This window comes from Tenrec ecaudatus, chromosome 10 (assembly GCF_050624435.1).
Source record: "Tenrec ecaudatus isolate mTenEca1 chromosome 10, mTenEca1.hap1, whole genome shotgun sequence".
Classification (NCBI taxonomy): domain Eukaryota; kingdom Metazoa; phylum Chordata; class Mammalia; order Afrosoricida; family Tenrecidae; genus Tenrec; species Tenrec ecaudatus.
In genome coordinates, this window is record NC_134539.1 from 80,790,707 (window position 1) to 80,808,283 (window position 17,577).

The window sequence follows — 17,577 nt, forward strand, 5'->3', positions numbered from 1 at the left end:
TCCCTCTAGGAAAGTCCTGCCCCATGGAGCTGTTGGTCAGGGAACGGAGGGGATGCAGGTGAAGAGAGCTGGCTTCCTGGGTGGGCTGTGTTCCCAATGAAATGACCAATGTGCAGTGACCCTGTGACCACAAGCATACCTCTGTGCACCCTGAAGATAGCTCATCCACAACTAGAACCTGGAGACCCAATGCTCCGAGTTCCCCAAGCAGTTCCTGAGTGGCTGCTTTGGTTCAAATCCAGGCTGAGACACTTACTAGGTCTGTGACTTTGGGCAGTTACTTTAACCACCTCGATCTCAGTTTATGCATCATAAGGCGGGGACGATAACAGCGCCAGACTCACAGGCCTGTGTGATTAGGCCAAAGTGACTTACTATTTGGAAAGCACTAGTTATGGTGCCTGGAGTCTCAGTGAACGCGATCTAAGGGTCTAAGACAATCAGATGGGTAGATGGGCCGGTGCCAAGAATAGATGGAGAATATATGATTCCTGGACTTATGCATCAAACCATTTCACTTTATACAGCCAGTCACTTTTTCTGGGTGTCTACCATGTGCCAGACACCTGGAATTCAGAGCTCTTACCATCTCTGGGCCATAAAATTTCCACAAAACATTCACTGCATTGAATGAGATGGCATGGTTGAACAGACGTGCTACATTTCAACGCACAGTGTGGCAATATCATCATCATCAATGCTATTTTGGGGTAACTAGTCTCTTCTGAAGGAGCCCGGGTGGTGGAGTGGTTACACATTGTGCTGCTAACCGCAGGGTCAGCAGTTCTAAACCACCAGGCGTTCCATAGGAGAAAGACGAGGTTTTCTACTCTCTTAAAGAGTTAGAGTCTCGGAAACCCAACGAGGTGGTTCTACCCTGTCCTGTAGGGTCATTATGAGTTGGCATCGACTCGATGGCAGCGAGGTTTTGTTTTGTTTTTTAGGCCTTTCTGGGGCCGTCAAGTTCCAGGAAGCCCGAGAATCCTTGTTTCAATAAACTATCAACGTTAGTTATGCTGCAGGGACAGGGAAATTCGAGCTGTTGAACCCCATATTGCAGGCACCTGGAGGAGAGGCAGTGGAGAAAGCAACGCTTTCTAGGAGAGGCAAGAGCTGCAACAGGTCTAGAGACTACAAAGACCAGTCCGGAGCCCTCTGGAGCCCAGTTTCCCTCTCAGATGGGAAGGGCTGGCATGAGATTAAGTGTCCAGATGTACTCGTGGAATGATAAGCAAATGCTCAGGAGCCAGGAGGAGACTCATCCAATTAAGGGAAGGGTCAGATGATGTGGGCAGATAGATCCCAGAAAGCGAGCGAAGGTTCCAGACTGAGGAAAGAGGGTCTCCGTGCCTGGGGACATCAGTGGAATGGATGGCAGGCAGCCTCAGACTTTGAAGTTACCCACAAGGACAATCAGCATGGGGTTTAAATAATACCAGGGGTGCAGGAACCCCGCCCTCACTCACTTTGGTCCTCCCCCTCCCAAGGGCTCTTTTCCGAGACGCCCTCTGGCTGCTGGTCATTTTGACTGGAGTGGAGGGGGGCACTACTATCAGAGAGGGGCTGATTCAAATGTCCACCAGCCCAGTGGGAGCCCCAAATGGAAACAAAACCCCACAACTGCACTGAAGCCTCCGTCTTCAAAGGAGCGAGCGTCACATCAAGGGACCATGTCTTCAGAGTTCCACAACAACACATGTGAGTTTAGTGCGAAGGAAAAGGGACTCAATTATCCTCTGTGAAGCCAGGCCCGCCTGGACCTGGTCATGCCAGGGCGGGAGCCATAGCAGCTCCCAGGACCCCCACTCTCTCTCCCCAAATCTCCCCCCAGATCATCTCTAAATCAAAAAAAGAGAAAAAAGATCATGGCTACCCTGAAGGACCTCGCCCTAATCAAAGATGAACCTTCTACTAAGCTGGAGCTTTCAGCTCTGAAATGGAATTCCCGGAAGTCCTTTGGCCTTCTCCCAAACACTGACCTCCTTGTTCGGGGGTGGCCCGGGCTAAGCCTCCTCCTCCTCCTCCTTAGTGATCACTGAGGAGAAGCTGCTGGGCCTTCTCACAGGCCAGTGCCTCCAGCAATAAGGCAGACTGGGAACGGGAGCAAACAGCTGAGTGGGGAAGGAAGACTCACCCTCCCGTGCTGGGCCGTTCCCGGCCTTTCATTCAAGCCTTGCAACAGCAGCGCAGGTGGCAGATATAATCTGCATCCCAGAGACCATCTTATAATTGAAAGCTGACAGAAGGCAGCCTGAGGACTGTCAGGGCCGACGAGAGGATGCTAGCTGGTGACCTCGGGCTCTAGCTCCGGTTGCCGACTTATTTTCCGAGTTGATCAGGCAGCAGCGGTGCCTGGGCTGTGGTGGGCAGGGAGGTGGGATCAGAGAGGCCTGGAGGGAATGGGGGGCCTGTGGGCTTCTGACAATGGCCGTGATGGGTGTCAAGCTTGTGCACGTACAAACCACCAAAGCCCAGCTTCTCTCTTTCAGGAAGAGCCATTAACCTTTCCGATGACAGGCCTGGAAGCGGAGTGACGGAGCGCTTTTTGAGGTCAGCGAGGTTCGATGTTCTCAAAACCTGACATCGGCAGGCAAAAGCTGTGACTGAACCTCATGTCCCTGCGAGGAAGACCAAATGCATGTGACAGATCTTCTACACTCAAAAGTGCCCCATTTCCCAGAGTATCTGTCACAGATTGATAACATCCATGCAAAAAGTTAAGTACAATTATGTCTGTCACCAGGAAACATACTTCGGAACCTGTGAGTGACAATTTGCTGGAAGCTGACAAATTACTGCAAGATGACTGAACAATTCAGAGGAGGGTCCCCCCACCTCTGAAGGAAAGCCTGGGGCCCTGGACTGATACCTGGAGGAGGGTCCTGGGGGGCTGCCCCTCACGGGCCATGGTGGCAGGTAGAGGGTGCAGGGAGTGGTATGCCGTGTGACTCCGAGGGAAAGGCCGGTGTCACAGGATGCCCCCGCGTGCCCACGGACTGAGGGCTGTGGAAAGTGGTTCGGACGGCTGTTTCTTTCTGGGCACAACTCAAGGTCTGGGACCGAAGTTGCCACTGAACTCCCCCCACACACACATCCCAGTGTCCACATAGACCTGAGTGCTTTGGAAACCCCAGCTCTCTGGAATCCAGTTAACTATTGACTCAGAAAGGGACACACACACACACACACACACACACACACACACACACACACACAATGGTCAGATTGTGGGTGCCAACCCTGGGGCCACTCATGGTGTCAGCCCTGCAGAGGGTCCCAGGCACACAGGAGTGGGGAGTCTCATCACCAGGCAGCCAGGCCTTCTGGATGACCCACTGCCTGGTGAGTGACAGATGGTCAGGGCTGCAAGTGCCATCACGTCCAGAGAGCAGCGTGAGGAGGTCTTGGTGGCAAGTTCCCTTGGCAAAATATCTGCATCCCTAGCCTGGAGGTCTCTTGATCTCAGTCTGCAGGTCGGGCGGGGGCTGTCAAAAGGACATGTTTTGAAAACACGGTATAAGCAGCACTGGCGTCCCGGATGGAAGCAAGTGGTCAATGTGCTTGGCTGCTAGACCAAAGGATGGGGGTTCAAGTGCCCCGAGGGGCACCTGGGAGGGAAGGCTGGGAGACTGGCGTCTACACCCCGGGAGCACGGTCCTCTCCTCAGGGCACATGGGGCCGCTGAGTCGGTCGGTGACTCCATGGCCCCTCAATTTACCTCAACCCCACCGAAGCCCTGAAAAACCCCAATGCTTGTGTGCCTCCAGCAATGGGGGCTCGTCGCCCCTGAAGCCAGCTTCTTCAATGACGTCGAAGTTTTAATCTTTGGAAAGTTGTAACGTGATTTTTATTTTTAATGCTAAACTCAAGTCCACCTGATCTATGCTTGTCTTAAGAGCTCCCTACTCCCCCACCTAAGACGTTCCTCCTCTGTTGTCTACACATTGGCCATTTGAACATCTGCAGTACACTACCGGGCCTCTCCTCGGTCGCCACTCGAGGGTGCAGTGCACGCAGATCCTAGGGGTGCTCAGCAGGAGGCCTGGCAGGGACACAGTGGGATACGCCCGCTGCCCCGAACAACACCTACCTCCCAACTATCCTCATCACTTCACACAAACTGCTACCAAGCCAGGGACCCTGACATGGGTCCCGATGGCCACTGATGTTCTGTACTTCAATGGTGGCGGTGGTGACCTTCTGTGTACACCCATCACCTCCCACCTCTCGGCTGCAGCTGGGTCTCATTCTGCCCTGTGCAGGAGACTCGGAGTATTGATTCTGTCTTTCAGCACATCAGCTCTCCCTAATGACTCGGTGTCATCTGCAAATTTGATAAGCATGTCTCTGATGTCTTTATCCAGCCGACGATGCATGCCACTCGTCAGCAGGCCCGGGCCAGCAGGGCACCGGGGGCCTCCTCCCTCCCCGGGTGGGCCCTGCTGCTTGGTCAGCGGTGAGTCCTCCTTTCCAGAGCTTTCCCAAACATATGCTCTGGCTGCAGCAGCATCTTTCCTTCCCAGCAGCACCACGTGTGAGAGCCAGCATAAGAGAGGAGGGCAGAGCCTGCTCTGGACGCAGCCTTCTCTGCCCACCTCTGCCCCCAGCGAGGCTCCAGAGAACCAGGAAATGCCAACGACGAACCCCAGGGGCTGCTCACATGCACAGGCTGACTTATAAGCAGGCCAGTTGGGCGAGAGATGGGGAGATGGGATGGGACCTCCCTGCCAGGCTGGGCCCATGCTGCTGACAGAGCTGCAGGCCAGGCTGTCGGAGGGGCTGTGCGTGGTGTGGCCTGACTGCTGCCTGCCCACAGGGAACACAGAGGATCCCGGCTGCTGGAAGCAGGGATGAGCCTTTCTTCACTTAGAAACTTCCAGGGAGCGTGCATGCGCAGTGTGCGTGGGAGAAGACTCACTGAGCAAGGGGGAAGCTGCGTCTTTGCCATCAACCTCTCTCAACAGTCCATTCACCAGGGCCGGCCCCCTCTGAAAGGCCACCGCATAGCCAGTTCGACTACAGGCACCTCTGGCAGCATCAGCGGGGCTGACTCTTAGGGGGATACCCACCTCTGGTGAGAGAAAGAAGGCCTGCCAGGTCCATGAGGGCCACCGAATGTTCCTTTCCTCTCAAACAAAGTTGGGGATAACAGCTCATGTGACAACATTGAAATAATGGTGCCAGAAACATTTAGTTTCTGAGACAGAAGCCAAAGGCAGGTTAGCAATGTTCCTCCTTAGTCTGGAGGATTTGCAGGGAACCAGCACCCCATTCCACCTCCCAGCCGCTTCCCAGTTTGGTCAGTAGAGGGCGCTGGGTCACTGTTCTTCCCACTCAAGCCTTGGCCTGAGCAACTGGATCCCTGTTTACACAAAGACCACAGTTTAAGAAGTGTTTCTTCTGCTTGTGGCTTATATCACGTAAAAGAAAACCCCAGCAGAATGCAAGCCTGCTATTATACAATATGCCATCACCTATGTGAAACAGCATCGGCTGTTGAGCGGTAGAATCCCTGCCTTCCATGTGGGAGACCCAGGATCGGGTCCCGGATGATGCATCTCACCTGTCAGTGGAGGCTTGTGGGCTGCTATGACACTGAACAGGCTTTGGCGGAGCTTCCACACTAAGACAGACTAGGGAGACAGACCTGGCAATCTTCTTCCCCCAAATCAGACCACGAACGCTGTCTGGATCAAAATGGTCCTGTACCACAGGGCCAGGCATCACTTTGATCCGGTATGCGTGGGGATGCCCTGGATCCAGGGTTGGCTGGAAGAGTTTGTCTGGAAAGGGCAGGGAGAAGCACTTTCACTGTTACAGTGGGGGGACTGCAGCCAATGGCAGGAAAGAAAATGTGTGCGAATCACTGAATGGAAAACGGATTTTCTCTGTAAACTCGCACCCAAACCACAAGTTTAGAAGAGGACTTGAAGACAGCGCTGTGAATGTTTGCTCACCGGAGAAGGGGTTTCTGCCTTTGAATTACTTTCGAGTCTATGACTCTTTTACAGACTTGAATGACTCTTGCTCTCAGCGACCAGGTGTAAGTCTGGAGCGGCTGAGGCTCGGGGTCCTGGCCTGCTCCAGAAACTTCGATTCTAAGTGATTATTTTCATGTGCCTAGGTCTGGGCAGAGTGCTAGAGCCTGTGCCCACTTTCTGGGAGAACTGCAGGTGCGAGAGATGCCCACGGCACCTGGCACATAATGATGGCCATGCTCAGAGAGAAGAGTCCAGCATAGGTGCAGACCCAAGGGATTTCTGGAAGGCTTTCTGGAAGAGGAACATCTGAGCAGAAATCTAAAGGATGGCCTGGGAGGAGTCAGGCAGGGGTGCAAGATGCCTTTGATGCATACGGATCAACGTGTCAAGGACACAGGAGCAGAAAACAGGAAGGGGAGCTACAGCCTCAAGTTTGAAGTTGGAGGTTGAGAGACAGGAGAGAAATCTGGGGAGCTGAACGTCAAAGCTCCCCTTGACCTGCCTTCCGGAGAAGCCTGGCCTTGATCGTACGGCTCATAAACCAGGGAACTTATTGAGGGATGCGCCAAGGTCAGATCTGAAGCGGGGAGGACAAGAGCAGGTGGATGGTTTCTGCAATCAACTGGCAACTTTCACCAGTCCCAGGAAACTCACACTCACTGCACGGATTCCTAATTTTAAAAGGAGCTGGATTTTCATTGCATCTATGGAAAGAAGGCACAGTTGACCCTTGAACAACAATCTGGGGTGGTTAGGGTCGTCCACCTCCCACCCAGTGGAAAATCTGCACCTAGGCTGCAGCTGACCTCGGAATAATACGGCGTGAACTGGGAGGGCCCATTGCCATTTCACTGAGCTCCAGTGCTGTGAGGCTGTGGTTAAAACTCGGTGCCTGGCCAAGTGTCTGCTCACGGGCAGTTTGAGTCTCTCCGGGAGCTGCTGCCCCTCCCTTCCTCGTCCGTCCCGACTGGAGGGACAACTGCTCCTGTGGAGATGATTAGCATCACGTGGCATTTTAAGTGGCCAGCCGTCGTGGTTATGCATTGTGCTGCTAACCGGGAGGTCAGCAGTTAGAAACCACCAGCCACTCGGAGGGAGAAAGACGAGGCTTTCTACTCCTGGTAGAGCTACATTCTTGGAAACCCACAGGGCAGTTCAACCCCGCCCCACAGGGTCATAAGTCAGAATTGACTCAAAGGCAGTGAGGGAATGAATCCTAACACTCGAGTCAATCATTAGAATTTCATTAAAAAAAATCTAATTACGCAAAAAGGAAAACAAAAGCCCTAACAACAACAGAGAAAACAAAACAAACGGTGAATGAGTTAGGAGCCTAACGTAGGTGCGGGTACACGACCCGTAGATTAGCTACCTGTACAAGAGAGGCAAGCTTGGGGCAGACCAGGGGCTTTTACTGGGAAGCCTTAATGTAACATTCAATTATCCCACTGCATACTGGCTGGCTTAACTCAGCCAAATTAGAACACATTTTATGTTGACTATTTTGACATTTGTTTTATTTGGCAAGTAAAACAGAACGGGTGCAATTTCCCTGCAGCCACTGTAAACCATAAACCTTCAAACAGGAGCTTATCAAACACACAGGCCCTTTGTTCAGACGCCAGTGACCATCTCCTCAGCGTCAGAAGAGCCCTGGGAGATCAAGCTCCACGCTTCGGCTGCAAGGATCAGCACTGTTCTTTCTCCATCCAATGGGATGTTCTCGCCTGCCCTGTGGTGGGACTTACTTCTGACCACCTCAGATCATACATGGGCAACAGGAGGCAACTGTGACTACTTCCAGGCAACAAGGACTTTCAGACGCCCAAGACAACAACCAATGACCGTGAGTGCTGGCTGATGATGGGCTTACACTGACCCTGGGCAGACAAAGTGGACTTGAGCTGACCTTTGCATGGACGATGGGCCTGAGTACAGGTGACAGGGCTGGGCTTACAGACGGTAAGCCCAGGTGCCGGTGACCCTCAGCAGTGCTCTCCAGCGCCCAGCTGTGACGGGTTCTTGTCCATGAGAAAGGAACAGGCCAGTGTGCACCTGAGCCATGCTCATGCTTGGAGCACAAAAGCAGCCCAGCTGCCCAAGCCTGCATCCCCGGGAAGCTCGTGGCCACTCCTGTCTTTATATGCCAGAGTGGAACTGAAAACATTTGGAGAGTAGGACCTGACGCTCACCAGCCCGGGAACCGCCTGAAACTCTCAAAGTCTTTCTCACGCTGGGTCCAGATAGTTTTAATAGGAGGGGTTTTCCCAAGGATAGTGTCCTCTGGGTGGCGGCTCACGACAGCACGTAGTGGAGGGTGGGGAGGGTGCTGTGTGCCGAAGAACAGCTTGAGAGCTGGTGCACCCCAACTTGCTGCCGCCCGAGGGCGGGGTGTGGGCTTGGTGTGGCCTGGAGGAGGAAGTCGCTGGTGCCCCCTTCACTCCCCTATTCCAGACAGAGCCTGCTAAGTGTTGTTCCTTGACATGGAAGCTTCTAGGCTCATTCTCACACATCAGACCCTCCAAGATGCTGTCTCACCCATTCTTACTTAGATTATTTACTTTTTAATGCCTTTTCTCAAACTCGGTCCATCACTGCCGTGTGCTCCTTGCCGTCAGTGTGCTCCTGGCGATGCCAGGCTCTTTGTCACCAGAGACTGTTCTTACCATCTGCTTTCTGCGACGACGTAGGAGCTGCTGTTACCTTTACTGTGCCTGAACCGGCTGTAGAGATAAGCCAGTTCCTTGGCCAGGTTCCTTTGTGGTGACGATTATTAAAACACACATCTCTGAAAAGCTCCCCACGACTCTCTCGTGCCCCAAGCACCCATTGTTTAAATCGATTTGGCTCTCTGAGAAAAGAAACCCTGTGAAAATGAGCATAGTTACTTACCAGCCTTCCTGGGCTCCAAGTGAGCTGCCGATCGAGGCAGAGGAGAAATCCCACCTTCTTCAGGCCTCTGACCCCAAACTACACGGCTACCAAGCCTGTCTTCTCTGTGTGTGGAGCCCTGAGCCCTTTGCGGTAGGCGGTTTGGGGCTGTCTCCACTCCTACCGCAGGGGCCGGCAGAATATGTACAAAACAATCGAGAATGGCCTGGACACATGCACGGTCTCGTCACAACCTTCTCAAAGGAGAGATTGCCTGGTTGGGTTTTCAGCTAGATGCTGCAGGTGTTCTGTGAAGGTACTCGGAAACGTGACACGGGGACTCCAGACCACACAGCTGTGGCATGAGGGGACAGCAAGGGGCACTGAGGGCAAGGCCTCACCTGGGGAGGTTGGGGGCTGGAGTGGAAGCAGCGGATGACTGGGAAGGCGTCGTGGGTTGAGATGAATCATGATTCCTTGGTACTCGGCCCATTCGATACCAGATCCCCATGTTGTTCAGTTCCCTTCAGGAGAAAAGAGAGATCTTTAAGGTGCAGCTTTGACCCCAAAGCACTTGCCACAGTGACAAAGCAGACCAACTCATTTGAAAGCGTCAAGAAGCAGAGGCCTGTACTCAATCCCTGCCCACACACGATCACCAACATCACCCTCCGGTGTTCTCTGGGTCTCCTGGGAGGTTCGGGGTCTAGTGGGAGGGCAACTCTCTTATCGAGGCAGGACTTGTCGGCCCAGCCATCTTCTTCACGATGAGAAATTTATTCCGACTGCCATGCTTCTTGGCTTACTTTTTTAATGTTCTTTGCCACTGCGTTGTAGGAGGTGTTTATGTGTGTGGTCATCTACTTCAAATCCTTTGTGGAATTGGGATGAGGCAGATGGGTAAACGGACTGAGAGACAGGCATGCCTGGTTTTCCACCAGGAGAAGAATCAGGCTTGCCCTACTCTACAACACGCACCCATTTCAGGATCCAAACAACAAACCCCAAGCCCACAGCCACCGAGTTCAATTGGACTGCCAGCGACCCCATGTGCTACAGAGCAGAGCTGCTTCATGGGGTCTGCTTGGCCCTAATCGCTGTGCAAGTGGGTCACCAAGCCTTTCTGCCACTGAGCCACTGGTGGGTAGGTGAAGAGTTGAGTTCGAAATGTTCGTGCCTCCCGAGGACTGATTATTTCAAGAGAGAGTCCCTTAAAGCGAAGATGTTACCTACGATTGGCTTCATCCTCAAGGTCAACAAATCTCCTGCTGTGTTTCCGGGGCATCTTCAAACCACAAAGCCCCAGGTACATGCCTCACCAACCACCTCAACTAAGAAAGGACCCCCCAGAGGGTCTCAGATGCTCACGACTACCGGGCCCTATCTCACAGTTGTGAGTGACTGAGGCAGGTCCTCCCTTCAGGATGGCAGCAGGGTGGTCTCAGCCCCCTCTGGCTTTGACCTTCTCCACTGCTCCATAGACCTGGGTCCTTCAGGTCTGGTGGAGAAGGTTGTCCTCTCTTTGGAACTTGGAAACAGATATCCTCTGTGGTCACTTCTAGTAGGCTGTGCAGCACACCATAAGATCTGCTCTGAAACCACAATGAAGTCTACTAGAGCACGGGTCCAGCCAGCTTCCCTGTGTCCACTGCATCTTCGTCAGTGGCTCCAAGGCTTCAGGCCTCCGAGGCGCCATTCTGAGCCCAAGGCTTCTGTTTCTCCGGCTGATGTGCCAAGCATGCGTGTGGAATTGTGCCACTTTCAAAGAACAAGTGACTTCGAGTTCTGAGGACTGAATTCTCTTTTCTTCCTTAAAAATAACACTGGATATCCCCCCACATCTGGGAAAGGATTGTTGTGCCAAGATGAAACGAAAACGTATTTTATTCAGCAACCTTTTCAACAGGATTCAAAAGCAAAAGGTTTCTAGTTTTGATGATCAAGACGTGGTAAAAATCTATTCTTTAGAATTTTAGATCACTTTAAAAATGGTATTATTTGTCATTAAAAATATGCATAATAACTGAAATGAGACTTTAAAAGCTCTGAACTAAACTGTTGGTTTCTACTGTTTGCATGTAAACAGCTGCTTCTCAGCACACCAACGTGTGTGATCATGAAGGGCCGAAGGGACCAGATTTCAAGCAACAAAGGCAGGGAAAAAAAATCATATCATCGTGAATGAGGGGAGTGCATGATGGGGACCCAATGCCCATCTGTAGACAGCTGGACATCCCTTGCAGAGGGGTAGTAGGGAGGAGATGAGTCACTCAGGGTTCAGTGTAGCAATAATGAAACTCACAACCTTCCTCTAGTTCTTGAACGTTTCTTCCCCTCCAACTATCATGATCCCAACTCTACCTTGCAAACCTGGTTAGACCAGAGGATGCACAGCGGTACATTTGGGATCTGGAAACACAGGGAATCTAGGACAGATGAACCCCTCAGGACCAACGGTGAGAGTGGCGATACTGGGAGGGAAGGGGGTATAGGAACGGGGAACTGATCTCAGGGATCTACATTTAACCTCCTCTCTGGGGGATGGACAACAGGAAAGTGGGTGAAGAGAGATGTCGGGCAGTGTAAGATAAGATAAAATAATAATTTATAAATTATTAAGGGCTCATGAGGGATGGGGGAGTGGGGAGGGAGGGGGAGAGAAAAAAGGAAAATGAGCTGATTCCAGGAACCCAAGTGGAAGGTGACTTTTGAGAATGATGAGGGCAATGAATGTATAAGGGTGCTTTACTCAACTGATGTATGTATGGACTGTGATAAGAGTTGTATGAGCCCCAATAAAATGATTTATAAAAACAAAACCAAAAAGAAACAGCTGCTTCTAAGGCACTGGAACTATGGTTGTTCTCTTAATTGTTTCCTACTCCTATAATCCTGTTTACATAATTAAACAATGTGGTAAAACAGGTTTTTGGAGCAAGTATGAAGGAAATGATCACAGAGGTCCAAAGAAGCAGAGATTCTTGAGACAGAGCAGCCAGATTCCATCACTAAAGAATCTCAAGAAAATGTCCAAGGGCCATGCTAAAAAGCATGTCTTTCTGTGATACCTGCTACTAACTGCTTCAAGAAAATGCTACAGCTCTTGTCTATTTGCCTGAATCGTGGCCAGTGTCAGAGGAAAGGCTCTGGCTGATAAAGTCAAGACAAAAGAGGCTCCGGGCTCAAAAGACCAACCATCCAAACAGAGCACAGACCAGATCCAGGATGCCAACCTCAAAAGGGAAGGAGGACCCATCCCTGGGAACCACAGTGACAAACTCGGTGCCTGGAAAGAATAGCTGGGGGATGAAGCACCACCTCCCACATGAAATGACAGGGCAGACTCAAAAGTCTATTAACTGATCATAGTGAAATTGGCTACTGTTCTGATAGCTAGCATCATCCACTTCTGATTATCTATCTATCTATCTATCTATCTATCTATCTATCTATCTATCTATCTATCTATCTTAATCAATCTATTGCCAGCTTGCCAGTTCAGGTCTGGCTGACTACAGAATGATATTTCCCAACAGAGTACACAAGACCCTAGCTGAAATGAGGAAGACCAGTGGGACTGGATTTCAGAACTTTCCTTTGCATTATCAGGCACATAGACTTGTTCTTGCCCGGAGAACCTGAGCCTGCATGGGCAGTAGGCGAGCGATTGTACTGCCATGCACCCCCTGGGGAAAATGTGACTTAGAATGGAGCCACCTTGGCAGAACTGCAGCGAGAAAGTAGAGATGGAGAAACTGGATCCTTGTGACCTTCTCTGAGCATCTCAATCCATCCACCCCTGAAACCAATCTTACCCCCTCCCCTGAATCCACGTCAGCCAATAAATTCTTTTTGTTCCAGCCAGTAGGCTGAGCTTCCTGTCACTTATGATCAAAAGAGCCTGGCATGAGAGGCTAAGTGTCCTATGAAGCAGCTTATGAAGCAAATATAACACCAGCCCCTGCGCTCTGAAAACAGGGTGGAAACGACACGGCATGTAAGAACCCAGATCTAAGCTCTAGTTTACTAGTGGCCAGGAAAGGTTTGCACCAGACCAAGAAGTGTTCGCGGAGTTACCATGTAATCATGTGATATTCACTTCTTCCTTATTGCCCACCAACGCCTTTCCAGTGCACCCAGGAGAAAAGTTCAACTGCCACTGGGTCCCTTCAGGTGGCCTCTCATCCCTGACATTCTTTCCCTGGCTGGTTCCCCAGTCACACTGGTCTGTTTTCCAAAAACACCAGGTTCATTCCCAGTGTTATACTTGCTTGTCTGCTCTATCTAGACTAAGGCTCCGTCTTCAGATCTTTGCCTGGCTGGTTTCCTCTTGACATGTAGGTTTCTACTCAAATGTCACCCTTTCCTGACCAGCCCAGCCAGAGCAGCTGACATGCCACGGCTGTGCTTCATCTCCCCATGACCTCACTCAGACTCACTGGCATCGAGTCGAGTCCGACTCGGGGCAGCGCTGCAGGACAGGGTGCATTTCTGAGACTCGCTCTTACAGGAGTAGAAGAGCTTGTTTTTTGAACTATTGACCTCATGGCCCGCAGCCCAGCGCGGAGCCCACTAGACCACCAGGGCTCCTTCCGACTAGATACATTGTCTGATTTATTTCCTGCTTATTGCTTGTCTCTCCCTTTTAGAACATAAAACCCATGAGAGGTGGATCCTTGCTTATCTTCACCAATTCACCCAGTATCTTCAGTCCAATGGGACAAAAATGAAAAACCCAAGCCCATGAGGAGACAAGTAGGTCAGGGTGCAGTGTAGCAACAACGAAGCATACAACTTTCCTCTAGTTCCTAAATGCTTCCCCTCTGCCCCATTATCATGACCTGAATTCTACCTTACAAATCTGGCTAGACCAGAAGATGTACACTGGTACAGATAGGAACGGGAAACACAGGGAATTCAGAGTGGATGATCCCTTCAGGACCAGGGGTGTGAGTGGCGATACTGGGAGGGCAGAGAGATGGTGAGTTAGAAAGGGGGAACCAATTACAAGGATCTACATGTGACCTCCTTGGGGGACGGACAACAGAAAAGGGGGTGAAGGGAGATGTCGGACAGGGCAAGATAAGACAGAATAATAATTTATAAATTATCAAGGGTCCAGGGGCAGGGGGGAGGGAGGGGAGAAAATGAGGAACTGATGCCAGAGGATTAAGTGGAGAGCAAATGTTTTGAGAATGATGAGGACAATGAATGTACACATGTGCTTTACACAATTGATGCATGTATGGATTGTGATAAGAGTTGTATGAGCCCCTAATAAAATGGTTTTAAAAAAAGAAAAAGAAAAACCAAGCCCATGGCCACCAGGTCACTTCCAACGCATAGACTCTATAGAGCAGTGGTTCCAACCTTCCTATGGCCGTGACCCTTTCATACAGTTCCTCATGCTGTGGTGACCCCCCAACCATAACTGTAATTTTGCTACTGTTCTGAATCGGGTGGCCCTTGTGAAAGGGTCAGTCAACCCCCAAAGGGGTATGACCCACAGGTTGAGAACCACTTCTCTAGAGGGTTTCTGAGGCTATAAATCTTTAAGGGAGGAGATTCCTCCTGTGGTGTGGCTGGCGGATTTGAAGCATCAGCCCTGCACTTAGCAGTCAAACTCTCACCCATTCAAAAGCAAATCGACTCACTGCCATCAAGTCAACTGTAACTCAGAGTGACCCTACAGAACACGGTAGAACTGTCCCCGTGAGTTTCTGAGGCTGTAACTCTTTATGAGAGTAATTTTTTCTCTGTTGGAGCTGGCTGGTGGTTTCGACCTGCTGGCCTTTCAGTTAGCAGTCCAATTCATAACCACTACACCACCAGAGCTCCTTTAAGACCATCCAAGTGGGTGAATAAACATTGTGGAGAGTGGAGGCCCAGGAGTATCAACAAGAGCTGATCTTGATGTTGAGGCATCTGAGAAGGCTCCAGAGGAGCTTAGAGAATAAGCACTCGGGACAGGGGGAGGAGCAAACTGTATGAACAAAGGCATGGGAGGTCTGCAACCATGGCCTCTTGGACCTGCTGCAACATAAGTGGGAAGAGCAGTGATGAGAGCGAGGGCCAGAGAGACTGGAGAGAGAGAGAGAGAGAGAGAGAGAGAGAGAGAGAGAGAGAGAGAGAGAGAGAGAGACTGAGACCACAAAGAGCCTCTGGGCCTCTCTGAAAGTTCTCCAACTTCCTCCCTGTGAGACGCGAATGAGCTCTGTGTTGTGAAGACTTACCCGATAAAAGTGTACTGAGGGGGCGCCTGCTTGGTCCGGCCCATGATTCGAATGTCACAGACGGCAGCCTCAGTTGAGTCCCGTGGGATAAACTTAATGCATAGCCTCTTCTTGCGGAAAGCCACTTCCTCTGAAGAACAGGACACAGAGAAGGTCTGAGGGTTCCACAGACGCCCAGATCTCACCCTGGCTCCCTATCACCTTGCCTGCTCCGCAGTGGAAGGGACTGTCCATCTGGACCCCAACAGCAGGGCTGGGCTCTACCTGCCCCGCCAACCTTAGGGCCACAGTGGGCAGGCTGCCATTACAGAACAGGCATCGGTCAGTGGCTGCCCTCAAACACCCCCTGCCAAGCAGGGGCTCCCAGGAGTACCCGTACCTCTTCAAAGAAGGGCAGCCTCCTAATGAGCCCCCGGCCTGCTTCCCAAGCACCATGACCCAAATCTCCTCTTACTTGCCCAAGCCACCAGGCACCTTACCTACCCACTCTGGGTCCTGATAGTTCCACGTTTGGACCACTACCAGCAATGGCCACATGCATGGCCCCTCCACCCCCTGACTCCCACTCCTTTGTTTTTGCTGGAGTATTTAAAATGAGTCCCTGATGACCAGGTCATGTCACCATAAACACCTCAGTAGGTGACACACCGTTAGTTATCGTTCCTTAATACCATCCAATGGATAAGGCTAGATTCCAATGTCCTTCCTGAATCTCCACAGTGTCCTTTTACTGTTGGCGTGTCTGGATCAGGAGTTAGGCAATGTGTCCATGCTGCACTTTGCGGTTTAGCTCTGAAACCCTTTGTATTCTGCAGGCACCTCTCGCCCACAGAGCCTTGTCCTTTTTCCTTCAGGGCACTGATTTCACTGCCCTCAAGTTGATGCTGACCCACAGAGATCCTGTAGGAGAGGACAGAACTGCCCCTGGGGCTTTCCAAGACTGGAACTCTTTGATGGAATGGAAAGCCTCAACTTTTTCCCTCGGAGTGGCTGCTGGATTCAAACTGCTGACCTTGTAGTTAGCAGCCCAATGCTTAAACCACTATGCCAAATTGACTCACTAACTGCCCTTCCCCAACCACCCCACCCTGCTTTGGCCTTGCATGCCATATAAACTGGGGGCTGGAGCTGAAGGCTTGACAAGATTCAGGTGCGACACTTTGGGCTCAAACACTTCATAAGGGGTTCCTGTACTTCTTATGGCTGGGGTCCTCAAACTACAGCCCACGGGCCACATGCGGCCCGCTGAGGACATTTATCCGGCCGGCTGGGTATTTTTGCCCAATTTTGGTTTTTACTTCAAAATAATATATGTGCAGTGTGCATAAGAATTTGTTCATAGTTTTTTTTAAAACTATAGTCCAGCCCTCCAATGGGTCTGAGGGATAGTGAACTGGCCCCCTGTTTAAAAAGTTTGAGGACCCCTGTTATGACATCAAGTCAGAAGGCCTGTGTCACTCTTGCTGGGGCCTGACCACATGGGCGCAACCTCCCAACGCCTTCCCTGAGCGGTTCCTCACCCCCGATGACTGACCCACACGTCCACAAAAGGTTGCAGTATGGCAAGTTTTAAAATTCTGTCTTTCCTTCTGCATGGATTAGCCAGAGTGTTTTCCTGCTGAAATGAAAAAGTCTGCCCTCTTCAGTTTCCGTCTCCCTGCGTGGTTTGTACAGGGAAGGAAAGATCGGTATGTGGTTCTTTTCTCTTACCGAGCGTTCGAACGAAGAGCTGGCACCATTGCAACCCCCAGTTGTGACCAGTCAAATGCTCTTTGTTGGTTCATTTATGCTTTTAAGCATGAGTTTCTATCAACTGCCATCAGTCTCATGAATTAGGCAGATCTGAGTTGGAATTCCAACTTCATCGTTTTCTGACATTGGGTCCTTAAGTGTGACTTCTATGACCCTTCATTTCATGATCGGTAAAGGAGCTCTTGGGATCACACCCCACAGGAAGGGTGGAGGCCAAATGTGACCGCCACTGGGCTGGTCCTGACTCCTGGCAACCCCATGGGTTTCACAGCACAGCCTCACTCCACAGGGTTTTCAATGGCTACAGACTTTCAGGGGGGATGACCAGGCCTTTCTTGTGCGGCACCGCTAAGTAGATGCAAACCACAAACCTTTTAGTTAGAAGTGGAGTGCTTAACCATGTGTGCCACCACTAAGTGTTCAAGAAAGAATGGCTAGACTTGTTCTTATCATCATCATTATTACAAGTAAGTTTCTGGCACATGCTTTATCTTAGTTTTTGGTGTTGACTTTCAAGAGCTTTCAGTTCTGTGGCAGGAAATATGAAAATGAGCTAACACAACAGACTCAACAGTACCTTCAAATCAGAGGAGGATGGGAAGGGGGAGGGTAATCCCGTCCTCCCACTTATTAGATGATTTTGGATGGTTTTACCATGAAAGTAATTCAAATCGTTGGTGTTATCTTGCGGGTAGTAGTTGGTTTTGGGGGGTATGGGAGCAGAGAGGGAATGGGTTTTG

The 17,577-nt window shown here is 51.0% G+C and overlaps 1 protein-coding gene across 2 annotated transcripts in view; it reads right to left on the minus strand.

The window, feature by feature from the left end:
* MVB12B (multivesicular body subunit 12B) overlaps positions 1-17,577 on the minus strand; it is a 174,692-nt gene that overhangs the window by 103,026 nt on the left and 54,089 nt on the right. For both annotated transcript variants that reach the window (XM_075560772.1, XM_075560771.1), the window contains 2 exons: positions 15,086-15,215; positions 9,254-9,376 (listed from right to left, as the gene is read on the minus strand). In XM_075560772.1, coding sequence (XP_075416887.1) covers positions 9,254-9,376; positions 15,086-15,215 — 253 coding nt within the window. The remainder of the gene's footprint in view (positions 1-9,253; positions 9,377-15,085; positions 15,216-17,577) is intronic.